At 36.1% G+C, this 22,643-nt stretch overlaps 1 protein-coding gene across 1 annotated transcript in view; it reads right to left on the bottom strand.

Moving 5' to 3' along the window:
* The window catches only part of ROBO1 (roundabout guidance receptor 1), a 645,922-nt gene that overhangs the window by 14,760 nt on the left and 608,519 nt on the right, over positions 1-22,643 (bottom strand). The window contains exons 23-30 of the mRNA XM_035333114.1: positions 20,860-20,886; positions 18,135-18,177; positions 14,318-14,472; positions 10,088-10,423; positions 7,529-7,636; positions 4,797-4,941; positions 4,239-4,490; positions 149-558 (exon numbers count right to left, since the gene is read on the bottom strand). Of these exons, the coding sequence (XP_035189005.1) occupies positions 149-558; positions 4,239-4,490; positions 4,797-4,941; positions 7,529-7,636; positions 10,088-10,423; positions 14,318-14,472; positions 18,135-18,177; positions 20,860-20,886 (1,476 nt within the window). The remainder of the gene's footprint in view (positions 1-148; positions 559-4,238; positions 4,491-4,796; positions 4,942-7,528; positions 7,637-10,087; positions 10,424-14,317; positions 14,473-18,134; positions 18,178-20,859; positions 20,887-22,643) is intronic.

Raw genomic sequence — 22,643 nt, 5'->3', positions numbered from 1 at the left:
CCCCCCCCCCCCCCCCCCCCCCCCCAATTTCTAATTGTGGCAAGAACAAAAAGAATTCAGGAAGTGGTTGTGGATAAATACATACGATAATGGACTTTTTTTTTTTTTTTTTTTTTTCCTTCTCATATCAAATACAGGAAAGACTCACCTCCTGCAGCATCCTGCATTTGACGTCTGGCTACTTTCAGACCAGCGTATTCTGCAGCTGCTGCAACAGCCTGTGCAAAATCTGCATCAGTAAAAAATGATCCATCTGAAGAGCTAACGCTAGACCGCCCACTTGAGATGTTATCTTCTTCAGAAGCTGAACCCCAGCCATTGATCATGGACCCTGTTACAGAGCTCTCCAAATCCCCAACACTTGAGGCAGGTGTCTGCTCAAGGCCACGCAAAAGGAGTCTCCTATTCTGCATCTTGGCAACCTCTATATCTGCCTCATCCTCTTCCTCTTCTGGTGCATCAGTATCCATATCAGAGACCAAGGGCCCTGAGATATATCCATACGTATGTGGTGGAGAGATGGGCCTTGGAGGGGGTGGAGGACTTACAGGCTGACGTCTGCATAAAAACACAAGGGTAAGAAGAATTGAAGTCATATAGCATAAGTGGAATGTAACATAAAGGAAAAATAGAAAGAATTTATGAAAATATGCAGGACTGATTTTTATGGAAATCAGCTTATGTTGCATAAAGTTACTCCTGATTTCTTATGTAGCTCATGTACATCTAGGGGAAGGGGTGGTTACATGACTATTTAAAAAAAATAAATAAATGTGCACCCTTGAGAGTCTGAGGAAAAGATTTGTCTGTAGAAGCTCTAGACGCTTTAAACTATAAATCTCAACAGATATCTCTATCCAGAAAGATTGCTCAATAAACATTATATTCCTTTCATCCATCCCAATGATTCAAGAAGATTTTTAAATTGGTATAGGTGGTAATATATATATATATATATATATATATATATATATATATAAAGAATTATCTACTGCAATGTTAGGTTTTAAGGATACCAAATTGTATGTAGATGTATCGGTTAATTTATTTTGAACTAAAATCATCAGTAATGATGTATCCAACTTAAAGAGGTAATGTATTAGATATCATTACATCAACATTCAGTTTATTTAAAACTTCTCTCTGAAGTCCAGGTACTAACACTGTCAATCATTTATCTTTCCAGGGCCACAGGCATGGTCTTCAATTGCCCTTTGTCTTGAAAGGAGAAATACTTTCTGCACCAATAAATGGAATGTTGGTCTTGTTTACCAGGAAATTCGATTTCAGTCTGCTTTGCAGAATTTCCAAAGTAATTTTCCTTTCTCAAAATTCTCCCTTATTATCTCATTGACAGGACGGTGACTTTCAATCTTTTCTTTTTGGCAGGCTGACTTTTTTTCTTTTAATAACTGGAATACTTACTAATTTTGAAATGAAAATTTAGCAAGGTGAAACCTAATACTTTGTTGCATGAGAAAGCTGGAACCTCCCTGGACTGAATCATCTTGCCACTGTTTTGCATTTGCTATATGAAGCACTGAATGGAATGAAGACAAGGTCAGTTAGAGATATACACCAATAATCATTTCACAAAATAAAAAAAAAGGACGGAAAGCCATCGCTACATGGGAAGCTCTAAATGCCTTTGACTAGAGACCTTGCCCAATAAAATTTTACTGTCTAAATTTAATGCTCTTTTAACAACTGTCCTTGTGACTATTTGCCAGTCTTCCTGTTCTCTCTAGGTTTTGGTATTATGAGACAGGCAACTGATTACAAAATATGGTAGGATTCTTGAAAATATAGCTTGTACCAACCTTTAAGAATAGATTATTAGAGAGCAGCTGTTCATGAGCATATAGAATTAACAATACTTGGTTCACTATCTGATGCAGTGGTTCTTGCTTTAATAGTGACATCATGTCCTATCCCAACTCTGACATTGACATCTGCTATCTCACAAAGTCTTTATGTTTTCTTCTACTTGACCATTTTTCCAAAGCATGAATTTCAGTTTGCTATATATTTTGCAAGCCAAGCAGACAGAGAAATATTACAGTACACAATCATCATCACCATCAGAATCACATTCCAGAAGCCTGGTTCTTGTAAGAAATTGAGATAATATTCAGCAGGAGCACAAAGTAAAGCTAATAAAAAGTATGGAAAATGGTATTTTAGGCATTATTTTGACTACAAAACCACCGTTTACCAATAAATAATTAATAAATGCAATACAATGCATAGAGGTAATACTCGGTGCATTCTTAACTGGAAAGCATTGTCACACCATATTCAAAACAGAAACCTCCTTCCAGAATGGGCGACAGCTGTTGAGAACTGTACATCCAACTCCTATGTAGCAATGCCATGGATCATATCAACATCATTAAATGAAAAGGGTAGTCACCCAAGACTTGCCAATTAAATAGATAGAATTATGTGCATTTTTTTTTTTTTAACTGATGAGATGGATATAGCAAAGAGAAAAGAAAGAATAGTTGGAAATGTAAGAAAGATAAGAAAGCCAAACTTACTCACTAACAATTCTAAGACTTTCAGGGAAAAAAAAAAAAAAAGGACAACCATTGTAGGTAAAAACAAAATAAAGACAAATTTTATTTATTTCCATCCACTCAATGATAAGTTACATGCTCTAGGATCTTAAACTGCAACATCCTCCCAGATAAAACTCAGCCTTCTTCCGCTACTTTTGATGATATTTATTGTGACTGGACTTCTGTCACTGTGGTGAGAGAAATTTCGGCTTTCTAGGCAATTGCTAGCTGGTTATGCATGTTTGCATACAGTGTGCTCCACTGGAGTGTGCCTACTCCATTCTGTAGGTCAGTATGTCTTGCTTTCCAGAACATGGTATCTGAGGTTCTGGAAGGTCACTCACTTAGCAATTTCACTTTTCCATTAGTGTCTAGCTAGTTTAACTTCTAAATAACCCTGAAAACAGATGTGATTAAAATGAACACTTGAGTGCCCTTACATATTAGGGTCAGTGAAAATTACAGAAAAATATTACTATCCACTAATAGAAAGAGTGATTGCAAAGACTCAGGAAGATGGAGGAAGAAATAGGGACACACAGTACAAGAAGTGCTACCATAAAGACTAGTAAAGCAAAGCAAAACATAACATAACATAACATAACAAAGCAGACCAAGTAGAAGTAAGGAATAAAAGTAAAAGCAGTTATAAACCCTTTATAAGAAAGGTTAATAACTACTTCTTACTTAAAAAAGACAAACAAAAATGAACCAACTTTTCCAAAAAACATTCTGGAAAATACATCTGCAAATGTCCAGTAAGATAGTAAAATCAAAAGTTACAGAAAAAGCTCTTCTGCTCAGGAAGATCAAATTCATTTCATCACAATAAGCCCGCAGTTTTCTAAAAACATAAAATATGAATGGAATATTACAGGTAAGTTGGTATAGTTACGATAATAAACAATGTGTGCAAACCACTGGAGAAAATAAAAATAAATAAATAAATAAAAGGGAATATAATTTTGGATACAAAAGCTGTACCTTATTACCAAAAAGCAAGACAAGTAAGCACACACATAAAAAGCCTTATTCGTAATTCATTGGAACAGAAGCTGTGAGAGTATATATGCAAAATAGTTTGTATTAAAAGCAACTCTGAGAAGAAAAAAAATTCCCTGTAACAAATATCTATCTTTATTAATGTTGGTCATTCCTTTAAATTAGAGTAGGTGGAAATGTTAAGAAAATTTTGCAAGCAGTAATTTACTGTATTAGAATTTATGAGAGGAGGAAAATCTATAGGTTATATAAATTATATATTTATATATATTCATATGTATGGATGACAAGTTAATTGCACAGTTACTGTGAAATAATGCATGCTATTTTATGGTAATAATGCAGTAAATCTATTGGAAACAATGGAACTGTAATTATATGGTAAGCTGTGTTAACGATACCACTTTAATATCCTGATGACTGTGAATTTAACTTGTGTCAGCATTGTATGTACCATAAAGTGATATACTGCATTTCTCTCCATGGTATAATAATAAAACAACTTAGGTACGTATTTCTAAGGTTACAAATAGTTCTGGTATCCTGGATTGGAAGTTAAATATTAACAGAATAAATATCATAATGAAAACCTTGGCCTCACTGAATTCCAGAGGAATTTTCAGTGAGGACAGGATGACTTGTCACATCTCTCTCACTACATTTGAATTGACACACCTCCGGTCAGGCTGGTGTTGTATGTGTCCCAGATCCTCCTGACAGTCTTGTAACATGGGCTGGAGTTCTTCCTGGGGAGAGGGAGTGAGAGTGGCAGTTGACTGATGGCTATAGGAGACAGCGGCTGGAGAGGAAGCTGCTCCTCGAACAGGTGGAGTAGGACCTCGCTCATCTTCTTCCTCTTCCTCTAGCTCATCCTGCTGCAGATACATCCTCGCAGGTGGGACTGGACAAGGAATTTCTTGGTCATAGCTAAAATTAATTTTTTAAAGAAAATAAGGACTTATTTTTCACTGTGCAATTAGCATATCTGATACTTACATAAATAGAGCAGAAAAAAAATGTTTTTATATATGCTCTTGAAAACAACTTAGTAAGGATGTAATAACTAGATGTATATCACTGTCATTAAGTAATCTCTTTAAGTAGCTACTCTGCTGCTAGTTGATGAGCAGTACTGAACTGTACTGAAGGGATGTCTCCATGCCAGCTTGTAGGGCACTGTTCAATTAACAAGCAATTAAAGTAAGAAACTGATAATGTTTTTATCTTTCTTACCTTTCATCCACTGAAAGACTGTAATCTTCACTATTGCTATGGGGAGGTGGATGTGCTGGAGGGGGTGGAAGAAGATCTGCCCAGTTCATGCCAGCTTGCTTGGGAGCCTTTGGAGTCCGAGCACCCTTCTTGTGCCCTTGACTCCCTGTGAATTACAAACAGTACACATTTGTAATTCTTTTAAATATCTCCTCACCATTATGCTTTGAAAAACAAAATAGCCATAGTGCCTTCCATATTCTCTTGAATTCTCTAGGAATTTACAGTTGTGATGAGTTGAAATAAACCGGCATTCTTCCTTTTACAGCACTTTAGAATTGTAGCTCCTTTGTAGAATTACTCCCCTTTTATAAGAAATTGAATTTTACTAGAAAATTTACATAGAATGTAAAAAGCATACAGAACACAAAACTTGAATTGCAAATAGTCAAAATGTAATAAAAACTGATTTTTACAATCAGTGTCATTAAGAGTGAACTTCCTACTTCTATTAATTACATTATAGATTATAATCTAAAGCAAATGAGCTGTAGACATATTTTCCAAAGTGCCTTTATATTATTTAATTGCTGGAACCTAAAATACAATATGATACAGATATGATCTATTAAAGTTCCACTGTTGCATTAAGTCACTGAATATATGTAATTTGTACTTGTCCACTGAAACGTTTTAGGCACAATGAAATTACTAGTTTTAGTCTAAATGGCAGGTGCAGTTGAAAATAATTGCTGGCAGAACTAAAATAACAAAAAAAAAAAAAAAAGAAGAAGAAAAAAGATCGATGAAGTACAGCTCAAATGTTTTCAGCTACTATTACTAAGAAATTATAGCTTATAATAGAACAATGCAGCTTTAACAATTTGAGTAACTTTGAATAAGGACAATTATTCAGGTGGTCTTGAATTTTAACTTTGGACATGGCTTTGATCAGAACTGACTCTACCATTGTTCCTTTGTATACATTTTTATACTTCTTTGTTACTGTTACTTCACTAACTGCAGATAAAATACCCATATTTTAAAGCATATTTTAGAATATTTTATATTTCTTGCTTCAGCTGAGACAGAGTTTTATACTATCATAGTTAAGCCTAGACACGTGATTAAATACGTTGCAGTGAAATTTAGGAAGTTTGTTTTTCTCATTTCTGCTGCCTTGGATTTTCTTTTCTTATATATAGCAGTTCTGCTTATTATTGTCCCACATTAGCTGACAGATATCAACGTGTTTTAGTTATGCACAATTATTTTTCTGGTATCTCAGTATCTCACACAAGACCCTAACTATCCCAAGGCGATCATCATCTGCATTCTCTTCCCTATGCACCATGATATACGCTAAGTTCAGCGCAATTAATTTATTACTCTGGTCACTGTGCTTCATTCCTGCTGGAGTCCTTGGTACAGGACTATAAATTGTTAGTGTTATGAATAGCCATAATAGTTTTCAGCATGGTGAATACCACCTTCTCATTTTTAATATGCATGGGCAAAATCTCATACCCCTGAGATGTTTCATGCTGAATTTCAAATCTTAACGCCACTGAGCAAAGGCTCAGCACCACAGCCTCATGTTGTAGACCTGGGAACAGGCAAAAGGTTGTCTCCCACAAGAACACCCTGAACAGCTGGGAGAATCAGGAGCTGTGTTTATCTCACCCCAGCCAGTGAGAATTCAGGTCACCCACAGGCACAGCAGGCTCATTTACACATTGACATCTCTGCTGTGCCTCAGTCATAATAGGTTAAGATGGAATGCAGGTTAGGATAAAGGCAGCTAGGCTACCAAAGGGGACAGCAGAACAGAAAGTGAAAAGGAAAGCCCTAGTCTTTAGAAGGTCAATGTAGATAAATATAGGCTAAGAATAAGACTTAAAGTAAAGCCCCAGACCAAGCCTATCCATGGTTTGATTTATCTCTGAACATTTCTCACACTTCTACCAAAAAACAAAGCTGGAAGTTAGCAGTTTATACCAATACAAGAAGCAATTAAACCATATTCTATGGTTCCAAAGCACAGAGTACAATTTCAGTGCCCTGGTTAGCGATTTCTAGCACAAAAAATTAAGTCTCATTTCAAGATTTTTAGAAAGGACTTTTAGATATTTTGCATAGGAGATGCCTATGACAAACAAAACTTAACTTGAATGATCTAGCCTACATTTGAATGATGAACAAGAGTAGTTTTGACATACAGCAATTGAAACCTGTAAAAATAGAATGTATATGTAAATGCTCTTTTACCCAATAAAATGCATGGGATTAGTTTAAAAAATGAAAAAAAATATTAAACCAGTTCCATTGGGTATAACTCAAATCTTCTGGTATCTTGAGCCCCTCCATGCATAAGGTTCTGTTGGGTACATGGAGCTAACAAATGGAAAAGGAGTCAGTAAAATATAAGGAAATTAACACACAAAATCCTCGTTCCCTCCTCTCCCCCCCTTCGGTGACAGCTGAAAAGGAATTTACATGTTTCCATGATTTGTCTATCTGGAGACCATAATAATTAATTGACATTTAGATGGCACTAAGTAATCATGACAATGCAACAGAAATACAGGCATTTATTGAGTCAGTTTTTACAGTTTTGCATCTTTGTGCTACATTATTTTCAGTGGTTCCTTCCCCCACATCCCTTCTGTAAGTCCAGTAACTAGTGCTAACTATGGCTAGGGTGTCAAAGAACCAGAAAAATGTAAGGTTTGCTAAACATTTTAGATACTCACCAGATGTGCTACTGCCTCTATCCGAGCTGTTGTAGGATCCACCTGTATTCTGGTCATATGACTGGTTGTATGGAATTGTTGGAGCAATGCTGTCATTTACCCGGTAATCTGTAAGTTTAATAGTATAGTTAATGCCACTCTTTAGAAAAAGATCTTCTTTCATATACCTGCTTTATAACGTAAAGCAGACCTCTTGAAAACAGGGAGAAAAAAAATATGCTTTTTTTTTTTTTTTTTAAAGGAAAATCATCCTATAATCACATTTTAAACTGCAAGTTTAAGGAAAATCACGGGAGTGGCTCCACAGCAAAAATGAAGTAAAATAAAATCCTATGCACAGTGTTGTTGCAATGCCTCCGCAACAATTAAGTCTCAGTGGATATATATGATCTTTGTGGACATTTTGCATATGAATAGACTGTCACCTTCATTGATTTTCTATGGTCTCTGCTTAATTTATGCAAGCAGGGCAGCCAGTGGACTGTAGTAGCTACTTTTTGTATTTCAAAGGTGACAAACCCATAGCGGAGTCAGCCCTGAATTACAAGGGCTGAATGACCTGCTGGAGCAACAATGCAGCTCCCTTGATTTCGGATTACAGCAGAGGAGGTCTTCATTCAATATGTACTGTCTCCAACAAGATTTCTGTTTATGTTGGGTCATGCAGGTCCTAGCAAGGCACAGGGCCTTTTTTGCTAATGGCTGTTACAGTAATTTCCTTCTCCAATTCCAAAGCACTTGATGCATGTGTTACTTTCAAATCTGTATTTGGCAACGAGATCTGTAAAACTTTTTTCAGAAGTAAAATGCTCATCTGACAAAACAGTACTTTCATGCCAAAAAGTTTTTTTGTTTTTTTTTTTTAATTTCCAGAGAACAGAACGGAGACGAGTTACTCTTCATATAGCAAATAAAACTGTGTCATAAACAGAACCATTGGACATAAAGTAGTGACAACAAAGCACAGAATTTAACTCTTCAAAATGGTTATTTCCCATCACAAAAGCTATAGGTATAATTGTCAGCAAGATGGTTTTGACTTAGGTAATGAGAAAACCAAGATCAGAATATTGACTCATAAAATGGCAAAACAAAACAAAAATAAACAAAACTAAGAATCCAGTCCCCATCTGCTGCAGAAATGTTTGTGATAATGTAAGCATGGGAAAAAGAGCAAAATGATAAATTCCACACCAGAGTGTATTCTGTAATAGTTTCTCAGCCTAGTTGAATTCCACAGACCATGCTGAAGCCCTACATACCGCATATGTTTACACAGAGGATAAACAGTAAATCAACACTCTGAAATATGTATATATGACTGTCAGCAGATAATGCTTTAAGGGGGCCTTTCCACACTACAATATGTTAGAAAATATGCAGCTGTAATATACACAGTTTGAAAGATGCAGTATCTTCCAGGGCATAAAAACGAAACATGTTTTAATTCCAAAACAGATATGTAATACACAGTTCATGAAAGAAAACATAATTACAAAAAATACAGCTTTCACCCTCTAGTAAGGAGCCACAAAAATTGAATTTTCTTTTGACATGTTTATGGCACGTGAAGGTGTCACATTTTATATTGCCCTTTGAACTTCTCTGTAAGTAGATAGGTCCAACAGCGAAATCAACATTCCTGTAATAAAATGTACCTTTTTACTGGATCACTTATCACTGTACGACCACTTGAGTTACAACAATCCATGCAAAAAGTTCAAAGTTAGAATGGGTCCAGTTCCTAGGGATACTGTTTTGCAAATCAGGTTATTAAAAGAGGTTGCATGGTAGCCTGGAGGACTAGCAAGAAATCACATACCTATTTCTTCAAACTCCCACACATTATATTAAAGAAACATGCCCCCAAGGCCACGAAAGTAGATTCTGATGTTTCACGTTAACACTGAAATCAATTTATTTATAGCTTCTGGATCCACAGACTTCAGTCAGAGTAACAAAGGAATTTAGTTTCCAAAATTGTGTGCAGTAGCATTGCCTCTGAATATGTGAATCGAAGGCTTGCTAGGAACAAGTTTAAAATGAATTGGATAGCTCCATTTCTGTCCCCAGTGTACAACACAACACAATTTTACAGAGTTTGATATGCAAAATTTCATTCGTTTACATGAACATGTAGATTTAATTAGTCTCCATCCACGACTGTGAAGAGTGGGTTGACCTATTTAAAATTTAAGGTAGAGTATAATGGAACTACCATGCATCTGGTTTATGAATAAAATATCTGGCCTCTGTCTTAAGCAATCCCTTAACCACTATTAAATATAAATTAATCTCAAATCAATAGGAAGTATATTTTATATATTTTTTTCTAAAGATACAATTTGTTATTTGTTATAATAAATTCAGTATCTGAAGGTTATTGTGGTGCTAATTAACTTTTTGACACTGTTAGCAGTGAATTGCTAAACCTAAAAAGGAAGAAGTCTAAAAGCACCACAGAAGTCTGTAATTGCTGAACCTGAAAACTTTATACTCCCAGCAAGGTCAAAACTCCTCTGATGCCTAAAGAGGAGAAACAAGCTAAAAGCTCTTCACCTTTGTTTAATTTGTTTTGCTCCATAATGTTGTACTGTATGGGTGCAACCTCTTGCTTTTGCTGAACAGAGGGTTTCCAGTGTTTCTCATTCGTATCCCCGTTGCCATTGTTAACATTATTGCTGATATTTGACTGGATGAGTTGAGTGGTGGCATATGGAGTGGGCTGCCCAGGTTGGCTGACAAATCTTCCATCCTTTAGATTTGGACTATTGAAGGTTTTCATCTCATTGATTTTGTTGCTTAGGTCCACGTCACCATATACAGTTGACTCAGGCAACATCAGGTTTGTTTGCTTGTTGTCCAGCTGATTGTTGTAATTTGCTATACAATCGGCTAACCACAGAGGAAAGAAAAAAGAAAAGGTCATTCTGTTCGCTTACACTATACTTTCAATGAAATTCCTTTTTTTTTTTTTTTTTTTTTTTTTAGTGCATAACTACGTCTCACATCCATGAAACTGAGATATTGTTATTAACTAGTTTATGGAATATCTTTTACCTTATAAGTTACTGACTATAGTCTTAAGCCTCTCCAGATCAAAAGTAGAATTCTCTGTTTTGCTTCGCTGTAAATTCAGATCTACCGAATTATATCTACTATGACTTACCTTTTTTTTTTTTCTTTTTTCTTTTTCTACATTTGCCATATAAACATTTACATTTTTAGATATTATTCTCAAAGCAGTATAAGTACCCAATAACTGTGATTAAGAAAGATAATTTCATTTAAAGAAAAATTCAACCAAAACCTTATAGTGGCTAAACAAGACAGTCATATCATGTCAATATAGAATGAACATAATTTAGATTTTTGTAATTGGTGTAAGAAACACAATACAATGGATTTTTATAAACCAGATTGAGGAATGATTAAACGTTAACAGAATTAATTAAAAAGAAACAGTACAATGCGAAAGGTAACTCAGTACCCAGCAGAAAAAACTTTATTTAATCATTGTTTCTTTGTACAATTTTGTATCTCAGATTGAAACAAAAGACAGTAAAACAATCTTGAATTTTTGCTAATTATTAGTTGCTTTGGATATGGCAAGGTACTATCATAGTAATACCATTGTCCTGTGTGCAAAATATTGACAGCATAGATAGCATGAATTCATTTTTCTAATAGATATTGTATCATTAGATCAGTGCCTGTTACAGTCATATATTACTTAGATGCATACTGACGTTCAGGCCACTACTATGTGAACCAATGGGCCTGTCTTTCCAGCTTCCCTATCTCCTATGTGACAATAGTTCCATACAATTTTTTTCTCTCCCGATCTAGTCCACTGGAAGAACACTGAATGGAGTAATGCAGTCTGTGGATTTAGAAGGTTAAGTGAAACCAGCATACCATGATCATTAAACAAGAATTCATTTGCCAGCTGATTAATGCATCAATAATTACATAACAATCACCAGGAATATATTTTTCTTCTTTAAAAAGATGTAAAATTTATGTTAATGAGTTTGATTAAAAACTTGAAGTACATTACCTATGGAGGCCGCAATTCATATAGTAGATAGTAAAAAATAAGTACAGAATTCAGGATTTGACCATTATACTAAGTGAAATAACTCCCAAATACAGAGGACATTAAATTTCAAAAAATATTCCCTAATACATACATCTTTCTGGAGAAACATTTCCTGAAAAAAAAGAGGAATAAAATACTACTCGAGGAAGAAAATCACTGATCCAGTGATTAAGGAACAATAACAAAACATGCCACATCCAATGTATTCAATGCACATTTCATGCCCTCAGCTTTTATTTTTGAAGGTTTTACTCTTTGATATATTTTTATTTCTTAAGTGAGGTGTTATTTATTGCTTCACAGTCTTCATCGTCTTGATTTCTACTTCTTGAATGTCTTCATTTCTGATTTTTCTCTCACCTGCTGAGACCATACTAGTCTTTCCTCCTTTCCAAGGACATTTTATTCGTTATATGGGGCAATTACATATCCAGTATATTCTTCATTCCTAATATGTCATGCTTTGCTATAATATCCTTGCACAGTCACTTGTAACAAATATTTTTACCTTCTTCCATTTTCTACTACATCCATTTTCTTTTTTGTAGGGCAATATAATAGATACAATATACACAGCAGATACATTTTTTTACATAAACACATTACAACTCCTCACACAAAGTACTTAAACAAAACTGGTTCACCTCTATAACAGATTTATTCTGCTAGATATTTTTATTGTATCTACCTTTAGAACAATGTGTTCCCATTCTGTAAACTTGGAAGATATTACTATAGCACTATGACCATCTCATCTGACCTCAAGCTTACAGGCTGTACTTCAATGGAAAGAATACCTTTGCAACACAACCAAGCTTAACACAAAAGCTAAATCAAGAGAGACTCTGCTGCACCTCATAAAAAGATGTTATATTAGTTTGCAACTGTCAAAAATGTGCAGTCTTCCTTTTCTTGATTTTTTAAGTTTCTGTTACTCAAACCTGCAAGGGGAGAGGAGGAGAGGGGAGGGGAGGGGAGGGCTGGGAGGGGAGGGGAGGGGGAAGGGAGGTTCATTTGGAAGGGACCTACAAAGACCATCTAGTCCAACCTCCTGACCACTTCAGGGCTAACCAAAAATTAAGGCATATTTTTGACAGCATTGTCCAAATGCCTCTTGAACACTGACAGGCATGGGGCATCAACCACCTTGCTAGGATGTCTGTTCCAGTGTGTGACCCCTCTGTTTACTATGAGAATAAAGACATTTTTTGTAGTGCCCAGTCTGAACCTCCCCAGGCCCAGCTTTGTGCCGTTCCCTTGTGTCCTGTTATCAGTTCCCAGGGAGTAGAGACCAGCACCTCCTTCTCTGCCTCCCCTCCTCAGGAAGCTGCAGAGAGCAGTGAGGTCGCCTCTTGGCCTCCTCTTCTCCAGACCAGACAACCTGTCCTCAGCTTCTCCTCACAGGACATGCCTTCCAGCCCTTTTACCAGATTTGTTTCCCTCCTCCGGATGCTTTCAAAGACCTTAACATCCTTTTTATTTTGTGGAGCCCAGAACTGCACACAATATTCAAGGTGAGGCTGTACCAACACTAAATACAGTGGGAGAGTCACCTCTTTTGGCCAGCTGGCTGTGTGTGTTTAAAGCACCTCAGAATGTGGTTTGTCCTCTTGGCTGCCAGGGCACACTGCTGAGTTGTCCCTCCATCAGAAATATTTTTACATAGGTATTTGTGAATATGATACCCACAGGCAGGGTAAGACACGTCTCTAATTTTGAAATCTCTCACCTTACCCCGAAGCACCTGGTGCTGGTCACTGTCAGGCAGGATACTGCAGGAGATGAATTACTACTATCACATTATGGCTGGTTTCACATTAATTACACTGGAGGTAATGCTGTTTTGCACTTAACGCAACTTCACTATAGGTAATCATGCTCCCTCTCTGAAATGCTGGGAAATGCTAATAGCAAAAATCAGTGAGAAATGCTGGTAGTATGTAGGGGATGTGGAAAAGACACATTTTCATTCCTCACTGGTAGCATTATCTGGGTGCATCAAGTCCATTTAAAACAAAATGTGTAACAAATAGCACTTCCAGATAGATTTCCCCTATTGCCTTCCCATGGCACTCACAAGGTTTTCTTCAAGAATACCCTGAATCATGTTCAAACTCCCAGGAACTCCTGCTTAACTTAACGTTTCACAATTTCTTTCAGATGGTTAAGTTAACTTTATTATCTACAAACCCTAAATGGAAAATCAGCTATCCAATTTTGTATAGAATGGAATCCCAAGGGAGGTTTTTAATGTGCCTAAGTAGAGGATCTTGCAAGTACTTTAGTGATGTTTTGTTTCTTGCTTTCCATTGTGCCCAAAACAGAAGGAAAATCTCACTGGTATCATTTTTAATACTTTTCCTTCTCCACCCAAGCAACAAAAGTGTGCAAAACAACCTAAAAAAAAAGTTATCTGCTGTTTGTCAGATGTTATAACATACAAGTTCAGTGTGACTTTTGGTAACATGGGACATTGCAGGGGCTCCTTCAGATTTCAACACAGCTTGTTGCAACTGGCTGGGGACCAAAAGGGACCAAAAAGGGACAGACAGCATAATCATGACATAGTGGAATGAAACATTAAATCTGAACATATATTGGAAATTAAAAAGAAAAACCTGTTTTCAGGTATTATATGCATATACTGTGTAAAGAAGGTTCCTAAGCAAGGCAGAAACATATCTAACCTGGTCGACTGTATGTTGTAAGGTTGCTATCACTGTTTCCGTTGCCAGAGGTGCAGCAGTTGATGGAGCAGTCATTGTGGTTGTTCCCTGTGTTAGGCCAAGTATCTGCTAGCCATGGCTGCGTGGCTGGTTCACTGATGTTTAGGAGACCTGGCCTTTAAAAACAAAGCTTGGTCACTTCAAAAATTAAACAAAAGCGTTTTCACATTGCAATTATATTCTTCTCAGAAGGTTAGATATTGCTTTTTAAAGGGCTTGAACACTGGAAAATACAGCTTAATTCAACTGTATAATGGTTTACAGTCTCTTATATAACAGACTAAAATAACCTGTTCCTTAATACGACACTCTGAATTGAACAGCCAAGGACAGCTTTGGGTGAGGTTGATGAACTGCACATAACATATTTGTGTGCAGCCTTTAACTGTCTGGAGAACTTTGTTGACAATAATAATAATAATAATAATATATATATATATTGGGAGGGGATGGTGGTATTTTTATCTTCTTGTTCTTTCTTTGTCTTCCTTAAAGAAAACAAGGTAAAAAAGGGGGCACTGGCAAGTCAAACACAAAGTTCAAACATGGAGATGGATACACAGAAATAAGACCCAAGTTTTCATGTGAATAGTCACAAATTCGTAGTTATTTATGAAGACAGGTACTAATCAACATCAGATACTACTCTTGTAGATCAAAGGGAACAGCAGATTACATAAACCTCTCTTACTTGGGAGTGTTTGGGTCCCACTAAGCACACTAAGTATGTGATATATCTTTGTTAATGAACGCTTGCTTAATCTTTATACAGGTGGAACGGCAGCAACTCCTAAGCAACTTTAAAGTAACTGGGAATACTAGATGACTTTACAAATATCCAGATATCAATACTGCATATCGGCTACATTTGGAATAACAAATTCCCACCATCTGCAGGAAAAGACAGCATTGCTTGGTTTCCAAGATGCTGAATTTTTCTAGGGAGCATGAAAGACTCTTTGATGAATGTTTAGTAGAATCTTTGGTGCCTCTTCAGTTGTTACAATAATGACGCATAACTGTATGTTATGAAGTCCCACATAAGTGACATCTTCTACCAACAATTGCTTTTGATAACTAAGATGTTTTTTAAAAAATAGAAAATTTAATTCACTGTCATATTAAAAAAAAAAAAAAAAGTAATGCAGACTCTTTCATCACATGATTTAACAAGCAAATTTCCATTGGAAACAGTACAAAAATTAGTCTCTAATATTAGATGTGATGTTCTTCAAAAATAAAATATCCTAATCCTCTGAATCTGCAAGTTGAGAATACAAAATGCATGCAGTTTTTTAAGGGGGATATAGTCAATCAATGCTGCAAGCCTAAGACAGTCTTAGAATGACATTTAAAGGTCTATACATTCTTGTGCATATACATTTCTGCACTGCATATGTCACCTGACAATTTAACATAGGAGGTGATGAGGCATGACTTACTGCCAGGCTATCACACCAGCCAATACACATACATCAGTATTTTTTTTAGAATCTGAAATAAATGTACAGCCATGTCATCATGTGAAGAGCTGACTTGAAATGCTTTGCTTTCTTTTTTCCTATTGCTCTGCTCTTACAGTGAGAATATACCTCAAGGCATTTGGAGGAGACAAAGTTTCCAGAATGTGAGCACTTTCAAGGCCTGTGTTCTGGATTTTTGCATAGAAAGTTAAAGGAACTTTGTTTCTAAAATTTACTTTCCATTCAAACAAGTTGTCATATAAGAAACATGCTGTGACTTATATAAGTAGAGGTAAACAATACTGGAGCCATTTACGTGGAAGTGTTAGCACGAGATGTTTGCATTATAGCTCCATACCCTGCTGCAAGATAGGAGATGATCTTTTCCAAAGATCTTCAGCCTTTGTGGTGAATTCTTTGAGTCCTTGAATTGCTGCACTGGGCCTGGGTTGGGGTGGGGCGAGCAAGCAGCTGTGTGGGTGCCTGGCTACTGGCTCGAGTCAATTACCATTACTTGAGTTCTGGCTGAAAAGGGGATTGCCACAGAAGTGGGCATTTTTTCAGCATCACAAAAGTGGGGATTGTTTTGAAACAGATCACTGTGACATTCTGAATAATGCTTTAACATGCTCGCATATCCGCACTTGGCAAAAAAATGCTAAACCTTTCCAAAACATTGCAAATATAATGTAAGGAAGTGAAAGCTTTAAGTTTGAAATTCAGAGTAAAGATTTTCATATGTAAAGATAAGATATATTTTTTTTTAACATTGCACAAGTGTGTTTCATATTCTACTAAATGCTGTACAGCATCAGATGCTCTGTAAATGCCATAGACTCAGATGAACAAAAGAAGCATAGATGTTAGCACCTTAAATTAATTGCACTGCTAGATTGTGGCACTGATCCTTAAAAGTAGGGCAGTAAAAAAAAGATGCTGCTTCTTCAGCAGTACCAGAATGACTGTATATGATGTAGACATTTATGGGTTCATTTCTGTCCTCTGAGTCTATGTTGACTGTGCTTTGTCTACCTCGTGCTATGGGATGAGCAAGAAAGCACAGTAGCACAAAGAACACAAAGGATGTTAACTGCGTATCTTTTTGAACAACCTTGTCAGGGAAAAAGAAGGTTCGTGTCTGCTCTCTCTCATTTTCTCACTATCATGGGGCGAAGGCAGCAACACAGTGATTTACAGATTTGTCCATTCAAACATCACATGGTAACTGTTCTAGAGGTTTTCCTCCGTGGTTTTATGACTATGACAACACAGCAGCATACAGCACTGGACAGAGATGTGCAAAAGCTCGTAATGTGCCAGGTACAGTAGCAGCACTGGATTAACTCCGCACAGCATTCAAGCTTACTGGGAATGTTTAATTTTATGCCTAATCCTCACCATTACCAGATTTTTGTAAGGTTTTGCATATTAGGAATCAACAAGATACCACTAGTGAGACAGGAACTGATAAAGGAATTTGAACACAGCTGTTCTCTGAGATTTTAATGCTTATTCCAACATCATGCCAGATCTTTAGCTCAAATGCTTACAAAAGAGCATGCACACAGAAAAAGAGGTGTGCTAATAGAGTGACAATGCTCCTACATGCCTTTTTGCTAAAACTGCTATTTTGCCTCGTGAAGAAATCTCAGTCTCTAAGTGGGAAATTTAAACTACTCTTTTGTCCATTGCCACTCACTAATAATGTAAACCCTGTAAACATATTTCAGTTAGATCTTCAGTCTTGAATGGACTAGGTTCTCAAAGTAAGGGGCTTTAAATTAAAAGTCTACATGTCTCCCTCTCCTTCAGTGAATCATCTCTTGCTTTAACTGTTTTGCATTCATAACAAGAGTTCTTCTTAAAAACTCAGTTTATAAGCTGTTTGTGTCTTCAGCACATTCTTCCAATAAATGCTTTCTTTGTAGCATTTGTGAACCAGCTGTATTTCTTAACCTTCATAAGTGCCATGACTTAATTACTTTTACTCCCTTAATCAGCTGCTAAATCAGGTATTTATTTTGAAGTTAAAGTGCTCCCTCTGCTGCTTATATTTTTGAAGTGCAGTTTTTACAGATTAACAAAGCAACTCAGATAAAAATACCATGACCCATTCTTTGGAAGTCATCCTAAAAATGCAAACCACATCCTTCTAAACAGTAAAATATATGAAATAAGTGTATGCATTAATATTATAAATTAAAATGTATATTTATAAGTTGTTGTTCTGCCATCACTTATAACAATTATACTTCCAGCATCTTTAAACGTAGTTGCACACAATTTACAGCTTTAAAAATAAAGCACATAATTACCTGCCTCCACTGCTTACGGCATCTCCTCCTCTCTGATAGGTTACTGAAAGATTTAAAAATAATTTAAAAAATGAAATAATTTAAAAGCATAAAGACTTAACAATATTAAATCTGCCTTTGTTTCATTTCAGGAAAGACAATAAGTGTGCAGTGTTTATACATTAATTCTGAGTCTCATTCTGAAAGTTATTCCTTCAAATGCAAGTTTATACGTAATACTTGTGATGCTTGATAACTGCTACTTTTAGCTTCATCAAAGTTTCATATTCCAGTTCTGTTCAGAAAAAAACACAAACAAAAATGTGTATCGCTTAAGAAAGCAGGAAGCCATACATCAGGTTGAACTTATCCTTAACATAACTCTGCTGACTTCAGTGGAGTTATTCTGTGGAAGAATTTAGGTCATATATTTATTTCATGAATGACTAGATGTTAAAGCTTTGCTCAACCTTATTATTTTGGTAAGATTAAAGAGGTAGCATGATTTCATAACAGACTTTACTTCCAATGTAAACAATGGCTCATTACAGCTGAATCTCCTGCAAAAACATATGCTTTTTTTTCTGAATGTTACTGCACTTTACTCATGGAACAAGCATACTCTAAAAATCCACAGAAGCTTTGTATTTTATAACACTTTACAATTGCATTTAATAATGATACTTGTTTTTTAAATCTAAAACCTTAGAAGTATAAATCTTGGTAAAAAGTGACTAGCAGAAATAATACTTCCTAAATTAGTAGGAGCAGTTTTGCTAGCATTTCATAAACATCACACATTAACTAAGTGCATGACCACATGCTTTATTTGTTGGCATGAGGTATCATGGTTAAAAAAAATATGTTACAGGATGTATACATCCAGCAAGAAACAGTGCTATTTGTTTCTGGGGTTTGCATTGGTCTAGGCAAAGGGTTAAGGAGACTGCCTCCCTGCAAATGCTTATGGATTCTACACTTTCCATCTAGGAATATCTTGGAGGGAAAAAAAAAAAAAAAAAAAAGTCAAATTCTGCTCTTTAGAACTTCAAACTGGGAGTCTGCAAGAGAGAGATAAATGCTGGCAGTGATTACAGTAGCAGGATTAAAATGTAGAATTCCTTGCTACAGGTAAAAGTCTTTTACTGTAGGTAATGCTAAAGAAGAGGGTCTGGTACCATTTAAAGTCAGTGGAACTCACGACTGGGACTGTGGATTGAAAGAGGATTTTTTTTTTCCTTTAAACATTTTACATACTTTGTGTTTTTCCAATTTCTTCTTTAAAAATCTCAGTGCTATTTATTTTGCAGCTCTGACATATCTTATGGAGCTGTGATATTTTCCTTTAATGTTAAGAATCCAACTGAGAAAATGTATATTAGCTAACCTACGAACCTCTGCATAATTTCAGTAGCATGCTACAATTGTGATTGCAGTAGAAGCTCTCTGTTAAGCCAATTAAAGTAACAGCAAAATAATAATTTGCATTAGTCTCTACTGTGGATCTCAAAGGACTTCAGAAGCATTAAAGGCCACTCTGACTCATGCTGAACAGTAAGCAACTCCACTGAACATAATAGGATGACTTTTGAAACAAGACACTATTCAATGTGATTAAAAGCATGTGGATAAGAATCTAACCCATTACCACTAGGTCTGTGTGGATCAATGCAGACATACATGAGATTGTTTCAGCTGCAGTCACACCTGGAAGGATGTAATACAGCTGCTGTCCATGGGCCAAATTAGTATGGTGATTTTGAGCTATTATTTTGTGCTAAGTATTTTGAGCTGATTTTGTGCAGAGGAAGAGTTAGGTGGCTTTTACCCTGCTTGGGTATTACATGACCTACAAGACCTCCAGTGACAATAAGGGATTTAGAACAGAGGAGGAAGATATGACCTGTCTATTCACTCAGCTTGTAGCTAAAAGGAATATATGCAGTATAATGGTGGATAGTGAATGTGTTGAATAGTATTCACTGTTGAGGAAAAGCTGCTGAATTGGTCCCCCCCAGACTGTGGGACCAATTGAAGGTCCAGTCTACAGAACAGAAAGGCTCTCACTGAAAGTTTTGGTGGGCTATGGCTTGGTATGTGTCATGGAAATATTTTGTACATTTCTAAGCAAAAATAAAAATAAGATGACTTTAAACCCACCCTGAATTTGAAATGCAGCTGTATGTAGAACAAGTTGACTGCTTAAGAGTTTCATAGCACAAATACAGTTTAAGGCAGCAAGCAAAGAAATCTAACTGATAGCACACTGTGATTTCCTGTATCTGCCAAAGCAGGCAACTCCTAGGACACTGGTTTAATGCAGTTTCAGAGTGAAGAAAACAAGCAAATGTTTCACCAACTGTAGTCCCATTGGTTCCCTTACAAGTCAGCATCTGGGCTCTGCTAAGCCATTCCTCCTTTATCAGAAATGCCTTTGAATCACTAGATGGAGAAGGCCATACTACTTGAGTGCAATGCAAGAAGAGAGCCCAGGTAGGACTGATAGGAGCATGCTACAAAATGGTATGCTTGCATCACATGACAGAATGGTACACACAGATGGAAAAAAAGTGTCAGCTACAAAGCAAGTATACTCTACTTAGAGAAAAAAATAATGATACCCGTCATTAATGAAATTGTTTTAAAAACTTCTGAACAGATGGGCTGGTTACGTCAGAAAAAGAGAAACAGTACCACTAATGCATGCTAAAGTAACAAAGAAGGGGGGAAAAGTGCAAATATATACCTGTTGGTGTGAAGGTAAAAGACGGGACTGAAAAATCAAAACAAAATACAAACTGGTTATTAAGCTGAAGAGAGAAAGGGAAACATACCACATTAGTATAAACCTAGCAGACAGCTGAACATAAACAAATGCAAATAGCTAACCCAGTAGTTCAGTCACATTAATATAGAAATAAAATTAAATTTGTGATTCAGATAGAAGTTTGTCTCCACAGATACCACTCTGAAAAGAAGTTTTAAACTTCACTGTGCTCCTGAGGGGAACAACTAGTTTAACCTTTCAGTACTCCTCAATTTGATATCTTAAGGTTTTCTGAGAATCCTAGTACAAACAAAAACCCTACACTCTTAAGCATTTTAGAACGCAGAATGACAAATTCCTTAACAAAGTCTTATCAACGTCCTATCGAATCTTATCTGCAGCTCACTAAGTAAATGTTCATTATGCTGAACTAACAGGCACACTTCTAAGTATTCAGTAAGAAAATAATAATCATATAAAGGAACAAGACAACTGCTATTTTACTGTATCTGATTTAAGAAGGGTACCAACTCTCACTGTAAAAAAAAGGCACTAAAACCTACTGCAGCAACTCATTTTTTTTTTTTTTTTCAGAGAAGAGACTGCTAAACGAATTTGATCTTCCTTAAATAATCATAAAAAAAAATAAAAAAAAGAGGTAAAAGATATCACTAGATGTAACACCTTTCTACCTTTCAATCCATGGCTTTAAGAACGAAAGGTTAACAAAGGAACAGTGACATTGCTTGTCAATCTTCATTCTTGTAACCACTATAAATCTTCTTTGGATCAATAGGGCCTGTAATCCAAATACAGAGTGCTAGCATCTGCTCCTCCTATCAGCACATGCTCCCCCTCCTGTCGAGAAGACAGTATAGTTTTTCTACCACTGATGGGCAGAAAAAGTGGTAGAAAAAATATTGCCATTTTGGCTCTAATGAAAGCAAAAAAAAAAAAATTAAGAGAAACAATAAAATATTCACTAAAAGAAACCCTCAGACGGAATTTGATTGGCAAACCTGTCACTGAGAGAAAATGTTTTGGCTAAGAGAACAACCATTACTGCAATTTTTGCAATAATTCCAAGGTTTTGGGGTGGGGGCTCTGGAGTACCTTGTTGTTACAATTTAGAAAATGCAGTAGTTTCCCCCCCCCCCCCACTCTTTCCAAGCCAATTTATTTCCAGGAATATGACAAAAAGCAAAAATGCTCTGAGCATTTTACCCATTTCAAACTTCATTTATAGTACAGCTCTTTATTGTGGTAATTCCATTGTGTTTTCTTTGAGCTAGACCTTTTCACACAGTCAAATTTAATTTATCTACATTCAAAAATATAGAACCATAGTAACAAGCTTTCTTTAAAATAGAAGGTGCACTTAAACCAGAGCTATTCAAAAGAGAATCAAGTGTCTCAAAATTAATTTGCGATCACAAAGACATGAAAAAAAATATCTTAAAATGTTGACTCATTACTCGCCTGTGAGCTAAGTACTAATACTAGTTTAGTTTTTCAAGAATTGAGTAACAAAAGAACAGAGGTTCACCTAAATGAAATTTTTACAGCTATCACACAAAGGAACAATTTAATTCTCAGAGCTTCTATTAACAAACTCTTCTGAGTGTGTAAGGGTACTATTACACTGTGTGTGGGAGCAGTGAAGTATTTTAACAGATGTCAGGCCTGAAGCTAAACATAAAAATAAATAAATAAATGCAAGACTGAAGAAAGTTTGCACTTGAAGTGATGACTTGATGCACTGC

Source organism: Oxyura jamaicensis, chromosome 1 (assembly GCF_011077185.1).
Source record: "Oxyura jamaicensis isolate SHBP4307 breed ruddy duck chromosome 1, BPBGC_Ojam_1.0, whole genome shotgun sequence".
In the NCBI taxonomy this organism is placed as follows: domain Eukaryota; kingdom Metazoa; phylum Chordata; class Aves; order Anseriformes; family Anatidae; genus Oxyura; species Oxyura jamaicensis.
The sequence above is the reverse complement of the archived record's forward strand: the minus strand, read 5'-3'. Positions and strand labels throughout refer to the sequence as shown.